General features: G+C 41.0%; 1 protein-coding gene across 8 annotated transcripts in view; it reads right to left on the reverse strand.

The window, feature by feature from the left end:
• LPGAT1 (lysophosphatidylglycerol acyltransferase 1) overlaps positions 1-2213 on the reverse strand; it is an 80200-nt gene extending 77987 nt beyond the window's left edge. For 5 of the 8 annotated variants that reach the window (XM_037015187.2, XM_037015186.2, XM_037015185.2 and 2 more), the window contains exons 1-3: positions 1775-1913; positions 1377-1532; positions 278-542 (exon numbers count right to left, since the gene is read on the reverse strand). In XM_037015187.2, coding sequence (XP_036871082.1) covers positions 278-542; positions 1377-1466 — 355 coding nt within the window. In that variant the 5' untranslated portion in view covers positions 1467-1532; positions 1775-1913. Of the gene's footprint in view, positions 1-277; positions 543-1376; positions 1689-1774 lie in introns of those variants that run through there. The other 3 variants (XM_073216965.1, XM_037015188.2, XM_073216964.1) reach the window with 3 other exon arrangements.
• Positions 2214-21546: the final 19333 nt, after the last annotated feature.

Below are 21546 nucleotides of genomic sequence, written 5' to 3' on the forward strand. Positions count from 1 at the left end.
ACTGGTTTTAATTAATGCCAATCACATTAAAAACCTATTATTTAAGGAATCTGTCAATATATAATTATGAAATTATACCTCCAAAAATATCATCCTTCCTAAACTGGGATTCTAGGGGGAAAAAAACCCTCAGAATTGTTTTCTATTTATTTTTTCAACAGTCAAAGCATCGAGCATGCTCAGCCCAAAGTGTAATATATATTCAATCATGATTCCTGACTTGACTAACATTACAAATTTTTTCACATGCATTCAACAGAAGGGCTCTCACTCTTACCTGTATATCCAGCATACCATCCCCAAGAAGCCACCATTCCTAAAAGCCATTTATACATGATTCCTTCAATATACCAGAACCGTTTACTGTCCAGCACTCGAAGGGGCTGAAGTATAATTACATAGCAGATGTAGGATGAAATAGCAACCAGATTGTTGGCGACCATGAAGGCAAATCTCATCAGCGCTTTCACGAAGATCCAGCCCAGCCACGGAGCTTCTTCCAAAGTCACAGCCATTCTCACACTCGAGTCCGTCCTGTCTTTCTGAGGCGAAAGGAAATTGCACTTAAAAAGGAAAATGCAGCAAACACGTCTAAACAGTCACCAACATAGAAATCGCCATCAGCACAAAAATTAAAGAAAAATCGCGGGTCTAAGCTTTCCCAGTGTAGTACCTCGGTGATCTCTCCGGGAAATTCCAGAGGGGGACAGAGAGCGAGGGAGGAGGAGCCGCACAAGGTCAAGGGAGCTGTGCACCGAAGCACAAGGTGTGTCATAATATATTTAGCAAATGATAATACTATTCCCACTAATGGGTGGCCGTCCCCGCACCGCGTCTCACTGCAGTCTTGCTTGGACTTTGGGTAAGAAAAATACTGACACCCTGAGTACCTCCAAACTGACGACACGGGTGAAAAGACTGAAACATGGACCTCACGATCGGATTTCCCACACTGAGCCTCTAGCCCCTCGCCACCACCATTCCTGCACATTGATTCATTCCTTAAAAAGGTCTCTCGCATCAGCCAACAGTTACGCTAACATTTTTCATTTGCGGCAAAGGGGTTTTCTTCTCCTTTTTTTTCTTTAAGAAATAGAGGGGCCTATAAAAGGGGGCATAAAGGTAAGAGAAAGTGGAGAGATAATAAGGCAAGAGGAAGAACCGTAGGGGGAGGGGAGCAAGAGCCAGGAGGAGGTGAGCTGCGGGGCCGGGGATGGAGAGAGAGGTCCCCGAGCGGAGGGCAGGGAGGCGAGCGTGATGGAAGAAGCGGGGAAGACGAGGCGACGACCGCGCTCGGGCGGCGGGCAGCGCACGCAGCGGCTTCCGCGGGTGCGGACGGGGTCGGGCCGGCGGTCTCGGCCGCGCGCGGGGCTCACCTCGGCGGGCGCCGGAGCGCGGGGCGCGGGCCCGGGGCGCGGTGCTGCGCGGCGGGCGGCGGGTGTCCCCGGCCGAGGGGTCGCGGTCATGGACGCGGCGGCGGCCGAGGCGGGGCGCGAGCGGGCGCGCGGGCGCCCTACTCCCCTCGCGGCAGCCTGCGGACAGAGGCACGGCGGGGCCTCAGAGGCCGGACCTGTCACCGGGGCGGGTCCCGGGGAGGCGGGGGGATGCCCCGCGCCCCCGCCTCCTCCTCGGGCCTACCGCGCCCTCGACCCTCGGGCCGCCGCCTCCCCGGGCCGCACGACGCCGACACCCACGTCCCGCCCCCGGAGCCTCCCCAGGCCCGGCTCTTCCCTGCCGCAGCCGCGGGGCCTGCGCCCGCCGAGCCGGAGGTTACCTCGGGCTGGCCGGGCCCCGGCCCGGGCTACGGGAGCCGGAAGAATGCATGGCCGGCGGAAGGAGGCGGCGGCGGGGCCCGGCCCCGCTCCGGCTGCGGCGCGGCCGGCGCCCCGTTCCCCGCAGCGCCGAGACTCGGTCCCCAGGGCTCGGCCGCGTCCGCCGGGTTGGCGAGGAGGGGCGGCGGGAGGAAGCGGCGGGAGTCGGGACTGCGGCGCAGCCGCCCCCAGAGCGCCCTCTAATGAAGGCGCGGTCGCGCCGCCTCCCGCGCGCCGGATGCCGCTCGTCCGCGGGCCGGGGCCCTCGCGGCTGCCTGGCCCAGGGCCGCGACCCCGCCGAGCCCGGGCCCGGAGGAAGCGCCGCCCGAGGGCTGCTTTGGTCCAGCCTGAGTGAGAGCCGCTTTTCAGCCCAAACAGCCGATTTCCATTGTTAGGGCTCCCCGCCAAATAAATGATCACCGCCCCAACAGGGAAGCGGTCTCCTCGAAGACTAATGCCCTCTTTTCTTTCCTAATGAAACCCAGTTGCTCTCGTGGCTTTTCTTTGGAACCTCTCCAGAGTAGTAGGTCTAGAGTTTAAAGTCAGTTCACTTCAACTGCCAGAATTCTTGTTTCTGGAAACCACCTGGAACATGAATGACAATTCCAATTCCCCATCCGTTCTCCCACCCACTCCCATAAAAAAAAATTAAAAAAAAAAAAAGAATCCAGAGGGATACAGAGACACTGAAGTTTAGTCAAGGAGAGAAAAGCACTTAGCACCTGCCATTGATGAATGGTAAAAATGGTAAAAACAAAACAAAAAAAAAAAAAAACACAAACACAAAACCATGGACAGGACTCTTCATTCCTGGGGCCCTGTAGCTGTATTCTGTTTCAAAGGCTGGACCACCAGAAGGAAAGTAGAAAAATGGCCCAATGACCTACCCACCTGACCATTCTCAAACGGCCTGCCTAAATTTCAGTTAAAAAAATTTTTAAATCTTGTCATATCCCTTAATCATATTTGTGAATAGAGGTGGGGGCAGTTTTACATGTCCTTAGTGAACTACCATATTTAAATCACAATGCCATCTATTCTGCCTACTTTGAAAAATGTATGTCTCTGTGTTTGCTTTGGACTCTGAACTATTTTTATTTCTCCGATTTCAGTTCTTCTTTGGTCCTCAGGAGAAGGGAAGAAAACTCACCCTACGCTGTATGAAAGAATGCTCTTTTTATTCCCATTCCCTTTGGTGATGAGGGAATACACAAAAGCAGAGAGCCTAGCTGAAATAATTTATTAGATTCCTTTCTATTTATTATTCATTTGTTTTTACTGATATATGTTATTTATATGTTTCACTAATATTATATTTTAACTGTAAAGGGCATAAAAAGGCACAGGCCCTGTCAGAATATTTTCCATATAAGTTCAACTGAAAAGGAAAGTTAGATAAACCCTTTCTTATTCTTTGTATTCCTTCTGAGAATTTAGGTGCCACAGTACTAGCACCTTTAAATAAATCTCAGAGAAATAATATACATACCATAGATTACTGTTCTAAATATGTCATTATATTCTTAGATGAGTTAAGATAGAGGAAGCCCATACTTCTTCTGAGGATCAGGAGTAAACTCCCATAACGATTCCATTTGGTCCATCCTGTTCAGAATTCACCACATGCTGGTATACACTGGCTGATACTTGGAGAGAGATAACCTGCAATGGAATTGATACCTGGTTCCTGGGTCAAAGAGCATCTGCCAGAGCATCAGATACTCCAGCACTTGCTGAGATGTAGTTAGTCCCAACCAGCCAGGCTTAGAAAAGACCCAGAAGTTGGAAAGGACCTTGCCCAGTAGGTCTCCAACTTTAGTGTGCAAAAACATCATTTGGGGTGTGTATTGAAAAGATAGATTCTAGAGCCTCATACCAGAAAATTACAATACTCTTAGGTCCAGAGGGTCCTGGGAACCTGCTTTTTAAACAGCATCGTTGGTGATTCTGAGGCAGGCAGTATGCAGACCTTGCTTTCAGAAACCTTGACCTAGAGGTAGCATGAGATAATCACATCCTTTTCTAGACCCTTCGTCATTTTAAGTCATTTGGTCGTATCTGTTCTTATCTGTTTTAGCTTCCTTGTGCTGCCATAACAAAGCACCACAGAATGGGTGAGTTAAACAACAGAAATTCATTGTCTCACAGTTCTGGGGGCTGAAAGTCCATTGTCACAGTTCGGCAGGGTTGGTTTCTTCCAAGGCATCTCTCCTTGGCTTATAGATGGCTGCCTTCTCCCTGTGTCTTCACACTGTCAGCTCTTCCTGCATGTGTCTGGTGTACTCTGTGTCCCAATCACTTCTTATAAGGACACAAGTGACATTGCATCAGGGCCTACCCTAATGACCTCATTTTAATGTAATTGCCTCTTTAAAGACTCTATCTCCAAATACAGTCTGAAGTGCTGAGGGGTGAGGCTCCAGAACATGATTCTTAAGGGGACATAATTCAGCCACAACATCATCCTTCTACTGTTTACACTGCAGAATTATTATTAACTCTAATGGAAGAGATGTGAAAGCCCTAATTTTGAGTATTTCAGCGGTTCCCCTCTTGTTTGGCTCAACTTCATTAGTTTTCTTGAAGCTAAGCAAGCAGAGCAATACACTGTATTCCAAGTATAGACATGTCCTGGTCTTCTTTCCCCCAGGGTAAATGAGGGGCTTATCTTTTGAACTTTCTTGACCCCAGCAGCATATTCAGTTTCAAGACAATTTTAGGACCTACAGTATTAAGGAACTGTGTTTGGGCTGACTCTTCTGGTAATAATTTCAGATGATAGTTATATTTATGTCCTGTATTCTTACATATTCACATATACTCTTACCTATACTTTTTGCCCCTGCCACCTTTTAATCCACTTAGACAGCCTCCTGAGATTTTTTTGTAGTTTATTTTTGAATGACTCTAACAGGAAGTTTTGGGAAGGCCAGTTCTTTAGGGTAGACAGATTTGCAGAGAGCAAGGATAATTCTTCAGCGACTAATTAGCTTCCAGTCAGTCCCTTGTCCTGCTGTCTGAGGGCCATGTTTCTCAAAAAAAAAACCTTAAGAATTTCAGAGCTTTCTATAAACCCCAGTAGGGGAAAAAAGAAAAACAGACCCCACCCAATAGCCACAGGCTTTACAGTTTCGGTTTTAAAAGCCTACATTTGAACCACAAGAGGATGGTCTTTTGAAAGAGAAATATGACTTCTCACATTTCCCTAGCTTCCAGACATTTTAACACAATCTAACCACAACACCTGAGAAGGTTAAATTCCACCCATCTGGTCCACATATATACAACAAATTAGGATATAACCAGGGAGGGATTCCCATAGGCAGGAGAATCCCCCTGGGCCCTCTCTCCTAGTGGCAATTATAAAAACATTTCATCTACCTGTGCCTGTTTCTGCACTGAAGCTCCAATAAACTACTTCCTCTCTAGGGGGAACCCCCATCAGCAGTGTTGTCAACGTGCAATGATTTGGCACAGGCCCCCCACATCACTAAAAACAGTGGCAACACAGAAATTAGCACCTCAAGAGAGTCATGCTTTCTGACTTCTGTCTACTTTAACTTCCAACAAAAAGGGAAATATCTATATAAATGTATATAAAATATACATACATTTTTTCTTTTATATTAGTAATCATTTCATATAAAATGTAGTAGGGCTTAAAACCTTAATTTTTAGACAAGCTGGGTCAAATCATCAAGACTTGACTGCAGCTTTATTGAAGCCTTTTCAGTAACTTTTTATTAACAAGGTTGGCCTTAAACAGTATTGCAAAGTAAACAATTCTCTCTTCTTCTCTGAGAGCCTCTCCTCTCCAACTATTTTCCCTTTTCCCCTCTTACTACTAAAATGGTCCCTGGTTTTCAAAGGGCACTGACAACGCTACCTAAGAACCCCAGTCTCCCAAGAGACAACCTTCTAAGCTAGAACCTTCTTTCTCAGCTGTCCAACATTGCATTTCCTTGGCTCAGTCCCATCTTTCCTGCCTATGGTAAACTAATCCATACTGAGGTGCTTATGGCTAAAAATCATGTTCCCTCTTCCTAAAGTTTGAACATTTTATAAACCACTTCCTAAAACCCCAAACCCTTAATGGGTTTCTAGTGGCAGATTCTCAGGTAATAGGTGATTATCCTTATCAGATAATTTTGGAGAAGATTATTTCAGCAACTTCCTCCCAACAGAACCTATGAAGTCATGTTTTACTCCTCTGAATAAGACAAATTCAGATTTAAAATTGTATTTCCCTAACTTAAGAACTAAAATAATGACATGTTATTACTGATTGTGTTAAAATAATAGCTGACACTTATTGATCACTATCAACCTTCCAGGCCCCGTTCTTAATGCATTACATGCATTAACTCATTTAGTCTTTGCAAAGATCTTACAAGAACCTTACAGATGGGGAGATTAAACAATCTGCCCTAGGTCACTCAGCTGGCAACAGCAGGGCTGGGACCTGATTCCCAGTTCTCAGGCTTCAGAGGGCATGTTCCTGACCACACACTACAGAGCCTTTCTAGGAGGGACTGGCCGAAAAGCTATCCCCCACTGAGAGAGATGCGAGTCGCAGCGGACCCTACTCTTTCCCAGTTTCGTCTCGTCACTGCCTGCTTACCCCAGCTCAGTGACTGGTGAGCTGTTATACAAGCCATACTACAGTCTCACCATCTTGTAAAGATGCATGGTGCAACTCCATACATACAAGCTTATGGTTTTTTTGCTTTCCTTTTCTCTGTGTCTATTGATCATATCCATCCCTTGCCATCCAGCTATCACAGGATCCATACTCCACTCCCACCCCACTTCAGAGTTCATTGCAGCTTCCTCCATCGGTATGGTTCTGCCACAGTGCTCACTACATTGTAACAAGCCTGGATGTTTCATTGTATTTCAGGTTCCCTGCCAAGGTCAGGGGTTTCACATCACCCATCTTTCTCGTTATTGTTTTGTGAGTGTCTAGCTTAGTGCCTTCTATGTGATAGGAAACAAATTTTTGAATGCAGTGTTTAATTTATTTAGACTAAATTTCTTTTCATTTGTTGACAGTAGGATACCTTGAATGGTGATATCATCAAACCATAGCCAGAAGAAATAATATCAATACTTCATTTTAAAATTTGTTTCAATTTTTAAAGAATGATTGTTTCAGTAAGACTCAGTGGCAAGAAGTAACTCAACTGAATCACTAACTATACAAAATATGACCCCTCTTATTATTAAAATATCTTCCTCTATTCTTAAGCCAGCGCCTACTTTCAATCCATCCTATAATGTGGTTGTAGTATTTTTCATAAAGTATGATCTTTAACATTTCATTTTCAAGTTTTGACACCGTGTTTCCATGTCCTAACAAAACAAATTGGAATGTCTCTATCTGGTTTACTTCAGGGCTTTCATACCCAATTCTTCACTCATTTAGAGTTTTTCAGCCAAGGAGCCAGCCACTCACACTGATGTCAGGTTCACTAGCACCCCAGACTGGTTGCCCCATTTACCCCATACTATTATTACCATTTTCAATGAGTGTCATGAAGTTAAAAGTTGGGAAACATAGTCAGATTCTACTTCAGATCTCATTTACTTCCCAACCAGTCTCCTCTACTTTTAAACAAGCACGTCCCATAGCTGCCTTCTGGCTGTTCCCTCTGCCTAGCATGCCATTCATCTTTCTGACAACCTTTGAACAACCACAGGAAGCCTGTCTTCTTGTCCAGGACCCCAGAGTCCCTTCCCTGAAGAGCCACTGCATTTACAGAGAGCACCTTGCAGTTTTGACTTAATTCTTTGCTTTCACACATTTCTTCCTGACACCTGTTACAGTGCACAGCCACAATTAACTGCCCGATTATGAGCCTGCAGTTCAAGGAGATGTCAGCATATAAACCATTATGGATCTGAGAAGTTTCATGGTACTCCACTTAGCCTGCAAGCAAGTTCTAGCCCCTCCACCTCACTTCTCTATCTGCTGGTCCTTCAGTAGCTTCAGCCTTTCGGTCATTCTGTCCTTCCATGATTGATCCTCCAGTTTTAAGCCAAATCTACCTTCTTCAGACACTCTAGCCCCTCAGAAAAGCTGGGTCTTCTCAAGGCCCTTGGTTCCCCTTAGTTTCTGAATAAAACTGCTCTTCACAGTTACTTTCACTAAATTCCAGTTTATCAATTTCCCTGGACTCTGTCCACAGAATTTCCCAGCAGTGACTTCTTTCTGGAAACAGTACCCCGACTATCTGCTTTGAACCAGCTTCTTCGCCCTTTCCTCAGACTTTACCTCCACCCTCAGGAGACCCAACTGAACCTCCTTTCAAGCCTTGCTTCACAAGTCCAAGTCTCACCATTGACAAAAGGCTCCTAACTTGGAAACTTTTATCTCATAAATATGCTATGTTTCTGGGTTTTCCCACAACTAAAACAAAACACTGGAGCATCTTTGGCATCGGGGTGGTGGAATTTAGTGATGTTTGATAAGGGAGGGTAATTCCCCTGGGGAAAAGGAACACAGAATAACTCTGCTTATGAACAGAGGAGATAAGGTGCAGGCAATTTATGTGGTTTGCTCATCACAGAGTATATCAGAAAGAGAGTTGGGCTGGCTTTAAGACCACCAACTCCTCCTGGCTTACCCAAAACTTTCATTGTTTTAGCAACCAAAGTCCCACATCCCAGGAGACTACTCAGTCCTGGAATAGAGTTGGTGACCCTGTGTGGTCTCCGGGCTCCTGGATCTCTGTGCAGTCCCTTAGCCAGGTTACAGAGGCCCGGCCTCCCTGCCGCCCCGCCTCTTCTCTGCCACATCTGCTCCCTGATGATCTGATATACACCAGAAGCTAGCAAGCCATTCAGGGTTGATAGAGTGTTTAATGTTTCCTCTAAAGGATATTCCTTGTCCTTACCTGGGTGTAGAGAAAATGGAAGTGCCTATGGCCAGGATCCTTACCTGACCCTCAACTATTTGATGATTGGCCTACAGCCAGGCTACTGCTCCCACAGCCGTTGGCAGTGAGCTATTATTGACTGAGTCACTATATGAAGTGCTCAGTGTGGAGGCAGAGACAGAGGTGGATTATGGACCTGCAGACTGTTGGATGAAGATGTGATTCTAGGGCTCAACCTACCGCTCTGAGAACAAAGCCGGGTATAAACCCTTTTAATCCAAGAATGTTCCACTGTCATTTCTCAGTCTCACCAAATCCAAAGCATATTTCCCCAGGGCTGAAAACCTCAGGCAAGACACTGGGTTAAATTTCCCCTCTTATCCAAACCTTCTGCAGTCTAGCCTAACTCCAACACCGAAGTGCATTAAAAAGTATCTTCAGGTGATCTGAGGCCAATGCTCTGAAGATCTCCGAAGGATCACTGTTTCCCATGTGGGCTATCAAACGTTAGTGTCACCTGGGATGGATTGGAAGTGCAGAGTCTCAGGCTGTACCCCAAATCCTTCAGGATCTGCATTGTAGATCCCCAGGTGATCTGTGTGCACATAAGGTTTGATAAGCAGTGCCCAACAATACAACAAACAACACCAAGTCAACTCCGAAGTTGTAACCAAGTCAGAGACCTGTAAGTGGGTAACCTGGAGCCAGCCTTCTGCATTCTTCCAAGGGGGCTTTTCATATGCACTCAATAAATATTCATTAGATGGAGACATTCTCGTGGAAGAGGGAAGAAGGAAGACCCACTGTACAAACTAATTTGCATTGACAAAATGCTGAATAAGCCAAAGATGAGTGTTAGTGTATATACACAAGACTCTTTTACATGTTAATACAAGCATTTATTTATTAGATGTTTGCTGTGTGCCCAGAATTTTGCTTCTCCCATTTCTATTAGGGGGAAAGAAAACTAATATAGAAGAGACTTTTAGAATATAATGAAATGCCTCTATGCTGTGTATTTGATGTTTCCAGATGGAATTCAAAGAAGGGGTAAGGACATTGGGGAAACCTCCATGGAGGAGGGAGGGGAGCTGGTCCCTAAGGTGTGGGTAGGTGTTATGTCAGCTGACAGGTGGCTTTCCCAAGGAGGAAAGAGCAAGGAGAGTAAACTTAAAATGAGTTTGATTTGTCTGGAAGACAGAGAAGTGAATAGCCCTATTTCAGCAAAGGTTTAAAGTGAGTGCAGACAGTTTGAAAGTCAGAAGTAGGGCTTGCTTCAGCATGTGTTTGGAAGATGCTGGTTATTTTCTTCGATATTCATTCTTTCCTTACAAAGGAGGATTTTTTAAAAAGTTGGGCCCATAGCCAACCAGAACATAGACTACATTTCCCAGCCTCTTTTGCACAGAGGTGTGATCCTGTAACTATTCTGGCCGATGAGATATAAATAGAAGTGTCAGCTGTGACTTCTCTAATAGATGTTTAAAGAACATTCTTTACATTTCCACTTTCCTGTTAAGTAAATGGGGATGAGGATTACTTGAGCTCAAGTAGCCATTTTGGACCAGAAGGTGGAAGTTACAAGCTAGTGTGAGCAAACAGGAACACTGAAGGCATCAGGTCATCCTAAACCTGAACTGCTCTCTCCAGCCTCTTCAACATGATGAAGATATACTTTTATGTCTTGCTTAAGTCACTGTTGCTGTACTTTGGGATTTGCTGTTTCACACAACCAAACCTAATTCCAAGTAATAAAACATGGAGTTGAAATTCAAAAACGCAAGGGCTTATGCATTCAGGCACCATCCTGATCCCATCTCTCATAAACCCTATGGCCCTAACAGTTACCTAATTTCTCTAAGCTTTCTCTTCTCATGTGCAAAATAGGAAGAACATTGCACAAGGGTGGTTGTGAGGAAGATTAACTATAGAATGTATCTAGCACGGAGCTGGTGCTCAGTAACCTCACAATAAATGTACTTTCTAATTATGTACAGGGGCATATCAACAGACCAATATGGGGCACAGTGATAGGTGTGGAAATTCAGACGTTACCCACATCTCGATTAGCATGGCAGTAATGGATCTCATGGTTTGGAAGATGAATAAGCTAGAAGCAGGGAAATGCTTCAGAAATCTCAAGTCTAGTGTATGGCATTGGCAGTGGAACTGAGGCGGATGTCTATTAAGCCCCTTTTCTGTCCCAGGCACATTCTAGGAGTTAAAGCCACAATGCTAAACAAAAATACACATAGTTCTTATGCTTATAGAGTTTATAGCCTGGTACGAGAACAGACATTAAACTACTAATGATTAACTATATGACAAACTGCGAATGAACAGAATGTCATGAGATCTTGATTCACAGGGGTGTAACATAGCAAGGTAAGATTAAGCTCAGACAGGAAAGATGAACTTGATCAAACTAAGTGAAGGGCGGCAGAAAATCCATTCCTTGAGGGTAAATGAAAGCAAAGGCCCTGTGGTGGAAAAGGACACAATGTGTGCTCATAAATAAGATAAAGCCAGTGTACCTGGGGTGGTGAGCCCAGCGGGAAGCCCAGTAGAAGACGAGCTAGAGAGGAAGGCAAGAGACAGGTTCTACAGGGCCTCGTAGACCATTGTGATGGGCGTTATTCCATGGATGATTGGAATGTATTGGAACAGCTGGTGCGGTCTCCCAGTGATGGCCACATCGTGGTCATGATGATGGCAGTTTGAGCAGAACTCTAGGGTGACCATCCATCCCAATCTGCCTGGGACTGAGAGACATGGGACTTCCCGTGCTAAAACTGCGGAAGTCCCAGCTAAACCAAGGGGCTGGGCACTCTAATAGTGATAAGAACTAATTTTTCCTGTGGAACACACTCTGGCTGCTATGTGGAAAATGAAGTATAGGAAGACAGGGATGGAATGGATAAGACCAGTTAGATTACTGGAGTATCCTGTCAAGAGAAGACAGTAGCTTGGGCTATAGGGTGATGGCAGTGGAGTTGAGAAGAAGATGGATTTGAGAGAAATTTAGGAGGAAAAATCGGCAGGACATGGTGGGAGGTTGGATATGTAACTTCCAGGACCTCATGGGTTAACTCAAGTGTAAATGTGAAATCTGGACCTCCAACCCCCAATGGACTACTATAGGTATCCTCTCCTAAGAACCAAAACACTAGGGAAGACCCACAAAGATATCATTTTCACCAAAGTATAAACTACCTAATCTGAACCATAGCTTCAAGTCAAATGCCATGAAGAAAAAATTATGGCTCCTTAACCTGCTGCCTTTGGGCAAAGGTCATTTAAAAAATCAGTTTGCATCAATGTGTTCCACAAGGAGAGCGGTCTTCTTTTATAGCCTAACAACTACACCTAACCCCAACAGACTCACCATTAATGAAGCCAGGAACCCTTTCACCCAGATATGCTCAAAAACGTTTTTCCTACTACCAAAAAGTATTCTAATAGTTACCATGAGCTACCTACCTGCACTTGATTGATATGAGAACTGTGCTTTTAATAGTATTTCCAAATAATCATTTGTTTCTGTCTTCTTTCTTAACTCATATTTCTAAATTGAAGACAGTTAAGAAAATTATTATTTATGTTTGCTATTGTGGCTTTTTAAAAATAATTTTAATCCTTTGCAAGAAGTCCCATCTTTTTTGGAGGAACAGCAAACAATATACATAACTTCTTCATCACTGAACCCTTTTTCGCATCGTAATACTAATTAATCAGTGGCCTCAGAAATAAGAGGTTAGGACTGTGAGCCAAGCAAACATTGATGAAAAAATCTTGATGTTATAGAATAAAAATTTGTGCTTAAACACCATTCTGCTCTGTTTTTCTCCATTTATATTTAAAGACTCTAATAAACCTGCAGGAACTTTTTTGTTAGTGTGTTTTACATCTGTAAAGTATATAAATGTTTTCTTGGAAAATAATAATTAGCATATCTTAATATTATTAAATTATACTTTATAGGAGCCCAATTATTTTACTCTGTGGTAGTTAGCAATTTTAACTTAATTTGATTACAAAAACACTGAAAAGGATGTTAAGGAAATAATTGTGAAAATCTTATGACGGCGACCAGGATGCCTTTGACTAGGGGGATCAAATGCATGTATGCCAGGGCCAGGCAGGCTCCTCTCTACCCTTTGAACCCCTTTGAAGGTAGCAATAAGTCCTCCCTCCATCCCTGAAGATAATTGATTCAGTCGAAAAAGCTAAGAGGCTGTGCCCAACATCTATGAGTTCCAAGGATGCACATTTAGGGATTATGTAGCACCCATCCACCAGCAAACCACTCTCAGGGTGTCCTTGGAACTTGTCACCAACAGGAGCTGCTCAAATATGAAACCTTAAGTTCCTTTTTTCCAGCCTCTGACTGCAGCCTCCTATTCTTCCAGCTCCCACTCCCTTACGCCCACCACTCCGGAGCTCCCCACTCTTCCCTCTTCTCTCCCTCCATCTCTCTCCACTGGGCTTCTTTAACTCACTGGGCACTTTGATTAATCTCACTAATCCCTTCAACTTGCCCTTTCCATCATCTTCATAGTATCCCTGCCCTGCAAAACCATGGATGGGCCCTGCATCAGTTTTTTTTGTCTTACCCGTATGACAGTTGGACTCAGTGGGGAGAAATCAGGACACAGCTCAGGACAGGAGGGGGACACAGCACCGTGAGGCTTCCAGGCTCAACCAGACCCTCTGAGCTTCTTGAAATCCCTTTATAGATCCCTGCTCAGCTTTCCAACCTGGTTTCTCTTTTCAAATGCAATATCCTCTTTCCTTTAAACTTCTGATCTACCATCTCTCTCCTCAGTCAACAGAAGGCCTTGTTTCCCTGTTCTACAAATGGAAACCAAGGGCAGTCATCTTTATGTGCTTTTGACCACCTAGAAGATTTTCATGTTTCTTATTAATTCACATTTCTTTGATAAATTAAGTAAAAGAGTTATTAGGAATGTCCTCATTTTGTGTTACTAGTTTTAAATTATCAAACTTCTAAGTAGAGAACCTATTGAGCAACTGCTGTTTCTGAGAGGAAAGGAGGAAAAGGCACAGACCTGAAGGATCTTTGTATGTGTCCATATGTATGTAAGACAGCTTTACTGAGGTGAAATTCACATGCTTAATACACACAGTTCAATGGTTTTCAGTAGATGCACAGAGCTGCGCCACCATCACCAACATCGATTTCAGAACATCTTCATGACCCTAAGAAGCCTGGGACCCATTAGCAGTCATTCCCTTATTGCCCCTCAAACACCCCAGCTCTAGGAAACTCCTATTTTCTGTCTCTGTGGATTTGCCTTTATAGACACTTGATGTAAATAGAATCACACCATCCATGGCCTTTTGTGTCTAGCTTTTATCACTTAGCGTAATGTTTTCAAGGTTCATCCATGGTGGAGAATGGGTTAGAATTTCATTTTTTTTATTGCCAAATAATATTCCCTTGTCTGGATACACCACATTTTATTTATCAATTCATTAGTTGATGGATGTTTGGATTTTTTCCACTTTTTGGCTATTATAAATAATGCTGCTATGAACATTCATGTACAAGCTTCATTTCTCTCAGGTATATACCTCGGAGTAGAATTCCTGGGTCATATGGTAACTCTGTTTAACCTCTTGAGGAACTGCCAGACGATTTTCCAAAATGCTTGACCCATCTTATATTCCCACCAGCAATGAATTAGAAGGGTTCCAATTTCTCTACATTCTTATCAACACTTGCAATTTTCTCTTTTTGATTATTGCCCTCTTAATGGGTGTGAAGTGGTATTTCATTACAATTTTGATTTGAATTTTCCTGATGGTTAATGATATTGAGTATCTTTTTATGTGTTTATTGGCCATTTGCATATTTTCTTTGGAAAAATACCTATTCAGATGCTTTATCCTTTTTAAAATTGGGTTGTCTTTTTATTGTGGAGTTGTAGAAGTGCTTTATATATTTTAAATACAAGTCCCTTACCAAATATATGATGTGCAAATATTTTCTCCCCTTCTGTGGGTTTTCTTTTCCACTTTCTTGATGGTAAAGTACAAACATTTCTAATTTTGATGATGCCCAAAGTATATATTTTTCTGCTGTTATTGTTTATGATTTTTGTGTTAGTTAAAAAACTGTTGCCTAATCCAAGAGCTCAAAAATTTACAGCTATTTCTTTCCTCCAAGAGTTTACATTTTAGCTCCTACATTTTGTGTTAATTTTTGTATGCAGTACAAAGGAGGGGTCCAAAATTCTTTTGCCTGTAATTATCCAGTTGTGCCAGTTATTCTTCTCCATTGGATGGTCTTGGCACCCTTGTCAGAATCAACTGACCATAAGTGCGAGGCGTTTTTCTGTATTCCCAATTTTATCTATTCATTTATGTATCTCTACTTATGCTAGTATCATGTTCTCTTAATTATTGTAGCTTTATAGTAAGTTTTGAGATTGTGACATGTGACTCCTTCATCTTTGCTCTTCTATCTCAAAGATTGTTTTGGCCATTCTGGGTCCCTTAAAGTTCTGTATGAATTTTAGGATTAGCTTGGTGATGTTTGCAAAGAAGCCAGCTGTGATTTTGTAAGAATTGTGTTGCACCATATTGCCCTAGAGAGTAGCCATCTTAACCCTATTAAGTATTTTTATGTGTTTAGGGCTTCTTTAATTTTTTTCAACAATATTTTGTAGTTTTAAGAGTAGGGTTTTACAGTTTTTATTAAATGTATTCCTAAACATTTTATTCTTCTTCATGCTACTATAAATAGAACTGGTATCCTCATTTCATTTTCATAATTTTTCATTGCAAGTAAATAGAAAATGATTTTTGTATATTAATCTTGTATCCTGAAGGTTTCTCAAGGTCTGTAACACCTGCACAATGGGGCTGAGGGGGTGCAATTCTTCAATCTCTTCAAAATAGGGATGTGTTCTTTTGCTGAAAGTTCTCATTTTTTCTAGTTGGAAATGGTAAGTCTCTCAATAACAAAATGCATTACTAATTCTTTATATTTCAAATAGATGCAGCTGAAAACCAGTTTTGCTTTTTTTACTCCAAGGGTTGCATTTATCAATCTATATAGTTACATGAGACCATGATTCCAAGAAGCTGTCAGTATTGATCTCTTTTATTCAGAAGGCAGCATGGTGTAATGGAAAGACCTCTACAGCCTCTGGAATCAGAAGGTTGGTTTCCAGTCTAGCTCTGTCCTTATTAGCAGTGAGGCAAATGCCTGCCTAACTTCAGGAGTTATCATTGAGGGTCCAGTGAGCTGCTTCTTCAGACTTTCTTCTGTGGGCTGGCTGTTTCCTCTGCAGAGGACTGAGCCTCAGAGGGGTGGCAGGGCCCTGAACCAGACGATGCAGGAGCAGCTGAGCTGTTCCCTTGAGCTATGACCTCTTTTTAATCAAGTCACCTCCTTGATTTCATACCTTTGCTAATGTTAAACCATATGACAAGCCACTTCATCGAGGAAACCTTCCCACACTAAGGGTGGGTCTATCCTTTGTGAAGGTATATTCAGATTTCACCCCGCCTGGTACCTGCAGACTGAAGATCATCTGTAAAATGGTTGGGAAAATCACAGTACTGATCCGAATGAACAGACTGTGGCCTTATCTTAGTCACAGAGCCAAGGCTTTGTCACCAGAATGGAGGACTGGCAGGAAGAATTCCATGCCTTATCACAATGCTCACTGCTTTAGCTGCACCACTGCTTCCTTCCTTAATATGCAATTGAGGACTGACTTTGTAAGAGACAAACATGTCGGTTTGAAGCCAGTCATCTTAACATGTAGTTTCCCAGCTGGATGAATTGGACAGTGGCAAGAGTGTGGCTCTAGAGTCAATTTGTCCTTACATTCAAATCCTGGCTCCACATCTTTACCTTAGCAATTGACTTAACCTTGCTATACCCTAGTTCCTCATCTGTAAAAACAGTATGAAATAATTCACAGAAATTATGAGAATTGAGTAAGATTTATACAGTCCTTACCACATAATCAGCACATGAAACATCTTAGCTCTTGGGAGGAGGACAAATATGTTTCTTCAAGGCATTTAGTTGATTAAGCCAAGAAAATTATTTGAAGTCCACCCCAGTGGTTTTCAAACTTTAGTGTGCATAGCAACCATCAAGAATAATTTTATAATGAAAATTCCCAGTCTCCAGCCCCAGAATTTCTGAGTCAGAAGTCAGTGGCCGGATCCATGAATCTTCATCTTTAGCAAGTACTGTACTCCATTATTCTGACTCAGGTGGTTCATGGGCACTCTTTAAAATTGGAATATAATTGATATGCAATATTATATTGGTTTCAGATGCACAACATAGTGACTCGATAATTATATACATTACTAAATGCTCGCCACAGTAAGTGTAGCTACCCCATGTTACCATTTCCATACCAATATTATAATATTAGTGCTTATATTCTCTGTGTTGTACTTCCCTTCCTATGACTAATTTATTTTATAATTTGAAGTCTATACCTCTTTATCCCTTTCACTTATTTCACCCATCCCCCCGCCACCCTCCCTTTGGTAACCAACCTGGGCACTTTTTAAAATTGACTTTTATTTCAATGTAATTTCAAATTTACAGAAAAGTTACAAAAATAGCACAAAGATCTCTTATAAAGCCTTTACAAATGTTCATCAGTTTTTAATATTTTAATATTAAAGCTACATTTGCTTTATCAGTTTCTTTTTCTTTATCCTTATTTGTGTCTACAAAATTTTCTTCTAAATCATTTGAAAGTAAGTTGCATGTCATACCTCTTTATTCCTGAAAAACTTCAGTCTGTATTTCCTAAGAATAAGGATATGCTCTCTGCATGACCACTGTTCCTTTATAAAATTCAGGAAACTTAACATTGATAAGATACTTCAAGATACAATCCATATTCCAATTTTATCAATTGCCTCAGTAATGCCTTTTACGGCAACTTCTTTTTTTTGCCCCTACAGGATCCAGTCCAGGGACCACATACTGCATTTGTGTGATATCCTTTGTCTCCTTCAATCTGGAAAAGTGCCCCAGCCTTTTTTTTTTTTTTATGACATTGCTATTTTTTAAAGACTACAAGCCAATCATTTTATGGAACATCCCTTATTGTGGGTTTGGCTGGATGTTTCCTAGTGAATAGATTTAGGTCATAAATTTTGGGCTAGAATCCTACATAACTGATGTGTCCTTTTCGGAATATCTCCTCTGGAAACACACGACATCCATTTGTTTCTTATTGGTGACACAGACCGCACTTTGAGTAACACTTGACTAGTGATTTTCTGCTCCAAGAGGCCTCAGAACCTAAAGTAGTCAAAAAAGGATACAAAACTTCCACCATTCTGAATTTTCTGATTGTTGGTTTGTTCGCGTTTATTTGTTCATTGCCTAAGTATTTCCTATTATTCACAGCTGCCATTACAGTCAAAGCCACAATACACTTTCATGTTTAACGTACAGTTCTCCACCTCCACCCCTATTTCATTCTTTGTAACTCTGGATTATGACTTTTATTTTGTGTTTAATACAGGTAATCTATGCAATGTATTGTATAACAGAAGTAGACCTATCCTTGCGATTGATGGAGTTTGAGGCTAGTAGAGACAATTAATTTCTTGTATCACACATTCTACAATGATGTATCAGCTTCCTCTTCAATGGCATGCTTGAAAGTACTCACTTATTCTTCCTTCAGCTCTAAAACACACTTATCCATGAACTGTAACTGACATTTTACTTTATTACTTGGAGCTCCATGTAAAATTTGTAGACTGCTGTCTCAGTGTACCTACTTCATTGTTGACTAATTCTCCTGGCATTCATTCATTTATTCATTCATCCTACAAACAGTTCAAAGACTAAGAAAGACTATGCAAGTCTTAAAGAAGCTAGCATTTCTTGAGTGCCAGCTTTACGTCATCCACTATTACATATATTACCTCACAACAACCAGAGAGGAAGGTTTTTGTTATCACAACTTGACAGACAAGGTAACTGAATTAAATTACTTACTTGACACCAACCCCCGTAACAAGTGATGCAATTAGGATTTAATCCTACATCTGATTAAATGTACTTTTTATGGGGACTGCCTATAAAATTGCAATGGTAAAGACAAAGTGAACAAAATTAAGTTCACAGATTGTGGAATGCCAGAATTAGGTATGCCTCTCAAAACTGAAAGTGCAAGCATAAGGTCAAATGAAAATGTTATTTTATAAAATGTCAAGGTGCAGGAAACTTAAGGAGCTTTTATCCCTTGGAGTCTTTCAGGAGAAAACCATATGTTTCATAATAGATTCTTTTTGAAAACTTTGGAAATAAAGGCTGGAGTCCCTGTGTTCTCTCCCTCGTCCCACTCACCCTCATTCTTCCTTTCTCATTGGTTACTATTATTGCGTTTTTACATTTTGCATAATCAATGTCATTACAAATATAAATAAATACAAATACATGCAAAAATAATATGTTACATGGGATATTGTGCACTGTGGTGTATCTCTAAACATGTTTTCAAGATCTAGCGTTTCTAATAAACATTTGTCTGATACAAAATGTCTAAACACACATTTTTAATACATTTATGTTAAAGACCAGAGAATATGAATATACCAAGTGCAGTAGATTTCCACAATTTATTTATGTATTCTCCTAATAAAAATGTTTGTGTTTAATAATGGGCTCTTAGAGAAGCTAGGATTGGTTGGAAAATGCCTTTACTTTTTGAGATTGGCATTAGGAATAAAGCTCCAAAAGTCAAAGAGGACAAAGGATGCCTGGAGTTGGCATTTGGGGTTAAGAAGACCCTTTGAGCCATAAGATCTCAAAAAGGTTCTCAAAATTAGATAGTTTTTATTTCAATAATAACCATGTATTAGGAAAAAGAGACAAATGTCAAAGTGATGTCATATTAAAGACTAACTGATACTACATGTATTCTTACATGTACACATTGTTTATTTATTTAATTAACAAACCATTTTTTAGAGTGGGTTTAGGTTCACAGCAAAATTGAGCAGTAGGTACAGAAAGTTCCCATACACTCCCTTACTTCACACATGTATAGGCTCACCTACCATAAACATTCTGAACCAGAGTGATACATTAGTTACGATTGATGAATCATTAATGATACATCATTATCACCCAAAATCCATAGTTTACATTGGGGTTCACTATTGGTGTTGTATTTTCTGTGGATTTTGGCAAGTGTATAATGACACATATCCACCACTGTAGTATCATACAGAACAGTCTCACTGTCCTAAAAATCCTCATGTTCAGCTTATTTATCTTTCCCTCTTCCCAACCCCTGATAACAACTAATCTTCTCACTATTTCCACTATTTCACCTTTTCCAGAACATCATATAGTTGGAATCTTACGATATGTTGCCTTTCAGACTGACTGCTTTCACTCAATAATGTGCATTTAAGGTTCCTGCATGTCTTTTCATGAGTTGATAGCTCATTTCTTTTTAGTGCTGAATAGTATTCCATTATCTAGATGTACCACTGTTTATTCATTCACCTACTGAAGGACATATTGATGCTTCCAAGTTTTGGCAATTATGAGTAAAGTTGCTATAAACATCCATGTGCAGGGTTTTACATAGACATAAGTTTCCAAAGCCATACAATAAATACCAAGGAATATGACTGCTGGATTGTATGGTAAGAGTGCATTTAGTTTTGTAAAAAATATACCAAACTGTCTTCCAATGTGGCTGTGCCATTTTGTATTCTCACTAGTCGTGAAGGAGACTTCCTGTTGCTCCACATCCTTATCAGCATTTAGTCTTGTCAGTGTGATCATTAGTCCTTATGCTAGTACATTTCTAGTCATTTTGGTTGTCTGAGGCTTGTTCTTTAGAATACTCCTAAGGAAATATTCAAGGGAAAAAATATTCCCTGAATTCTTGAGTATAACATTTGGCATTATTCAAACATGATATAGTCAGTGTACTGATAAAAATAAATCCTTAGGCCTACATGTTCATTCCTCAAATATCTTAATTATGGCATTCCATTTTCTTTTGGCATAAAACATTGCCATCAAAAAAGTCTAGTAACAATCTAAATGTCTTTCCCTTATAAGTCACTTTCTTTAGTCTTTCCTTAAAATCTAGACATTTTAATAGATATATCTTGGTGTTGGTCATTTTGGACTGGAATTCTCAGGTGTGTACTGTGCTGCTTCAATATTTCTTCAAATTTTTTTTTAATTCCAGGGAAATTTTCTTGTATTATAGTGTTTAGTATTTCTTCTGTTCCATTGCTTAGGTTTCTTTTTCAGGGATCCCTAGTATCTTTACATTGGTTATTTTTTGCCTGTCTTTAGTATTCTTCCTTCATTTCTTTTTGATTTAAGATTTTTCCTTTTCATTTTTTATATCTAATTCTTTCCTAGATTTTGTCACTTAATTTCTGAATTCTCCTTATTCTGATTTGTTATATCATAGCTATGTAACTTTCTTGAATATATATTTAATATTTAGGTATTTAATAAATATATATTAATGTATTAATGTATATTTAGCATATGTAATATTATGATACATATTAAATTTTTTTCTCTTTCTTCCCCTTTTGGAATTCCTGTTGTTTTATCTTGGTCTGAGCCTCTACTTTTCTTACCTTACCCCTCCTATTTCCATCTCTTTTTCCCTATGTTTTTCTTATTGGGAGATTTCTTTGACTTTATGTTTAAATTTTTAATGTCTGCTATTATGTTTTTTGCATGTCAGAAACTTTTGTTCTTTTAGTGATTTTTATATTAATTCTCTCTTGTTATTTCATAGTATTTTCTTATCTTTCTGAGGAACACTTTCTTTTTCTTCTGCTTCCTG

This window comes from Manis javanica, chromosome 11 (genome assembly GCF_040802235.1).
Source record: "Manis javanica isolate MJ-LG chromosome 11, MJ_LKY, whole genome shotgun sequence".
NCBI lineage: Eukaryota > Metazoa > Chordata > Mammalia > Pholidota > Manidae > Manis > Manis javanica.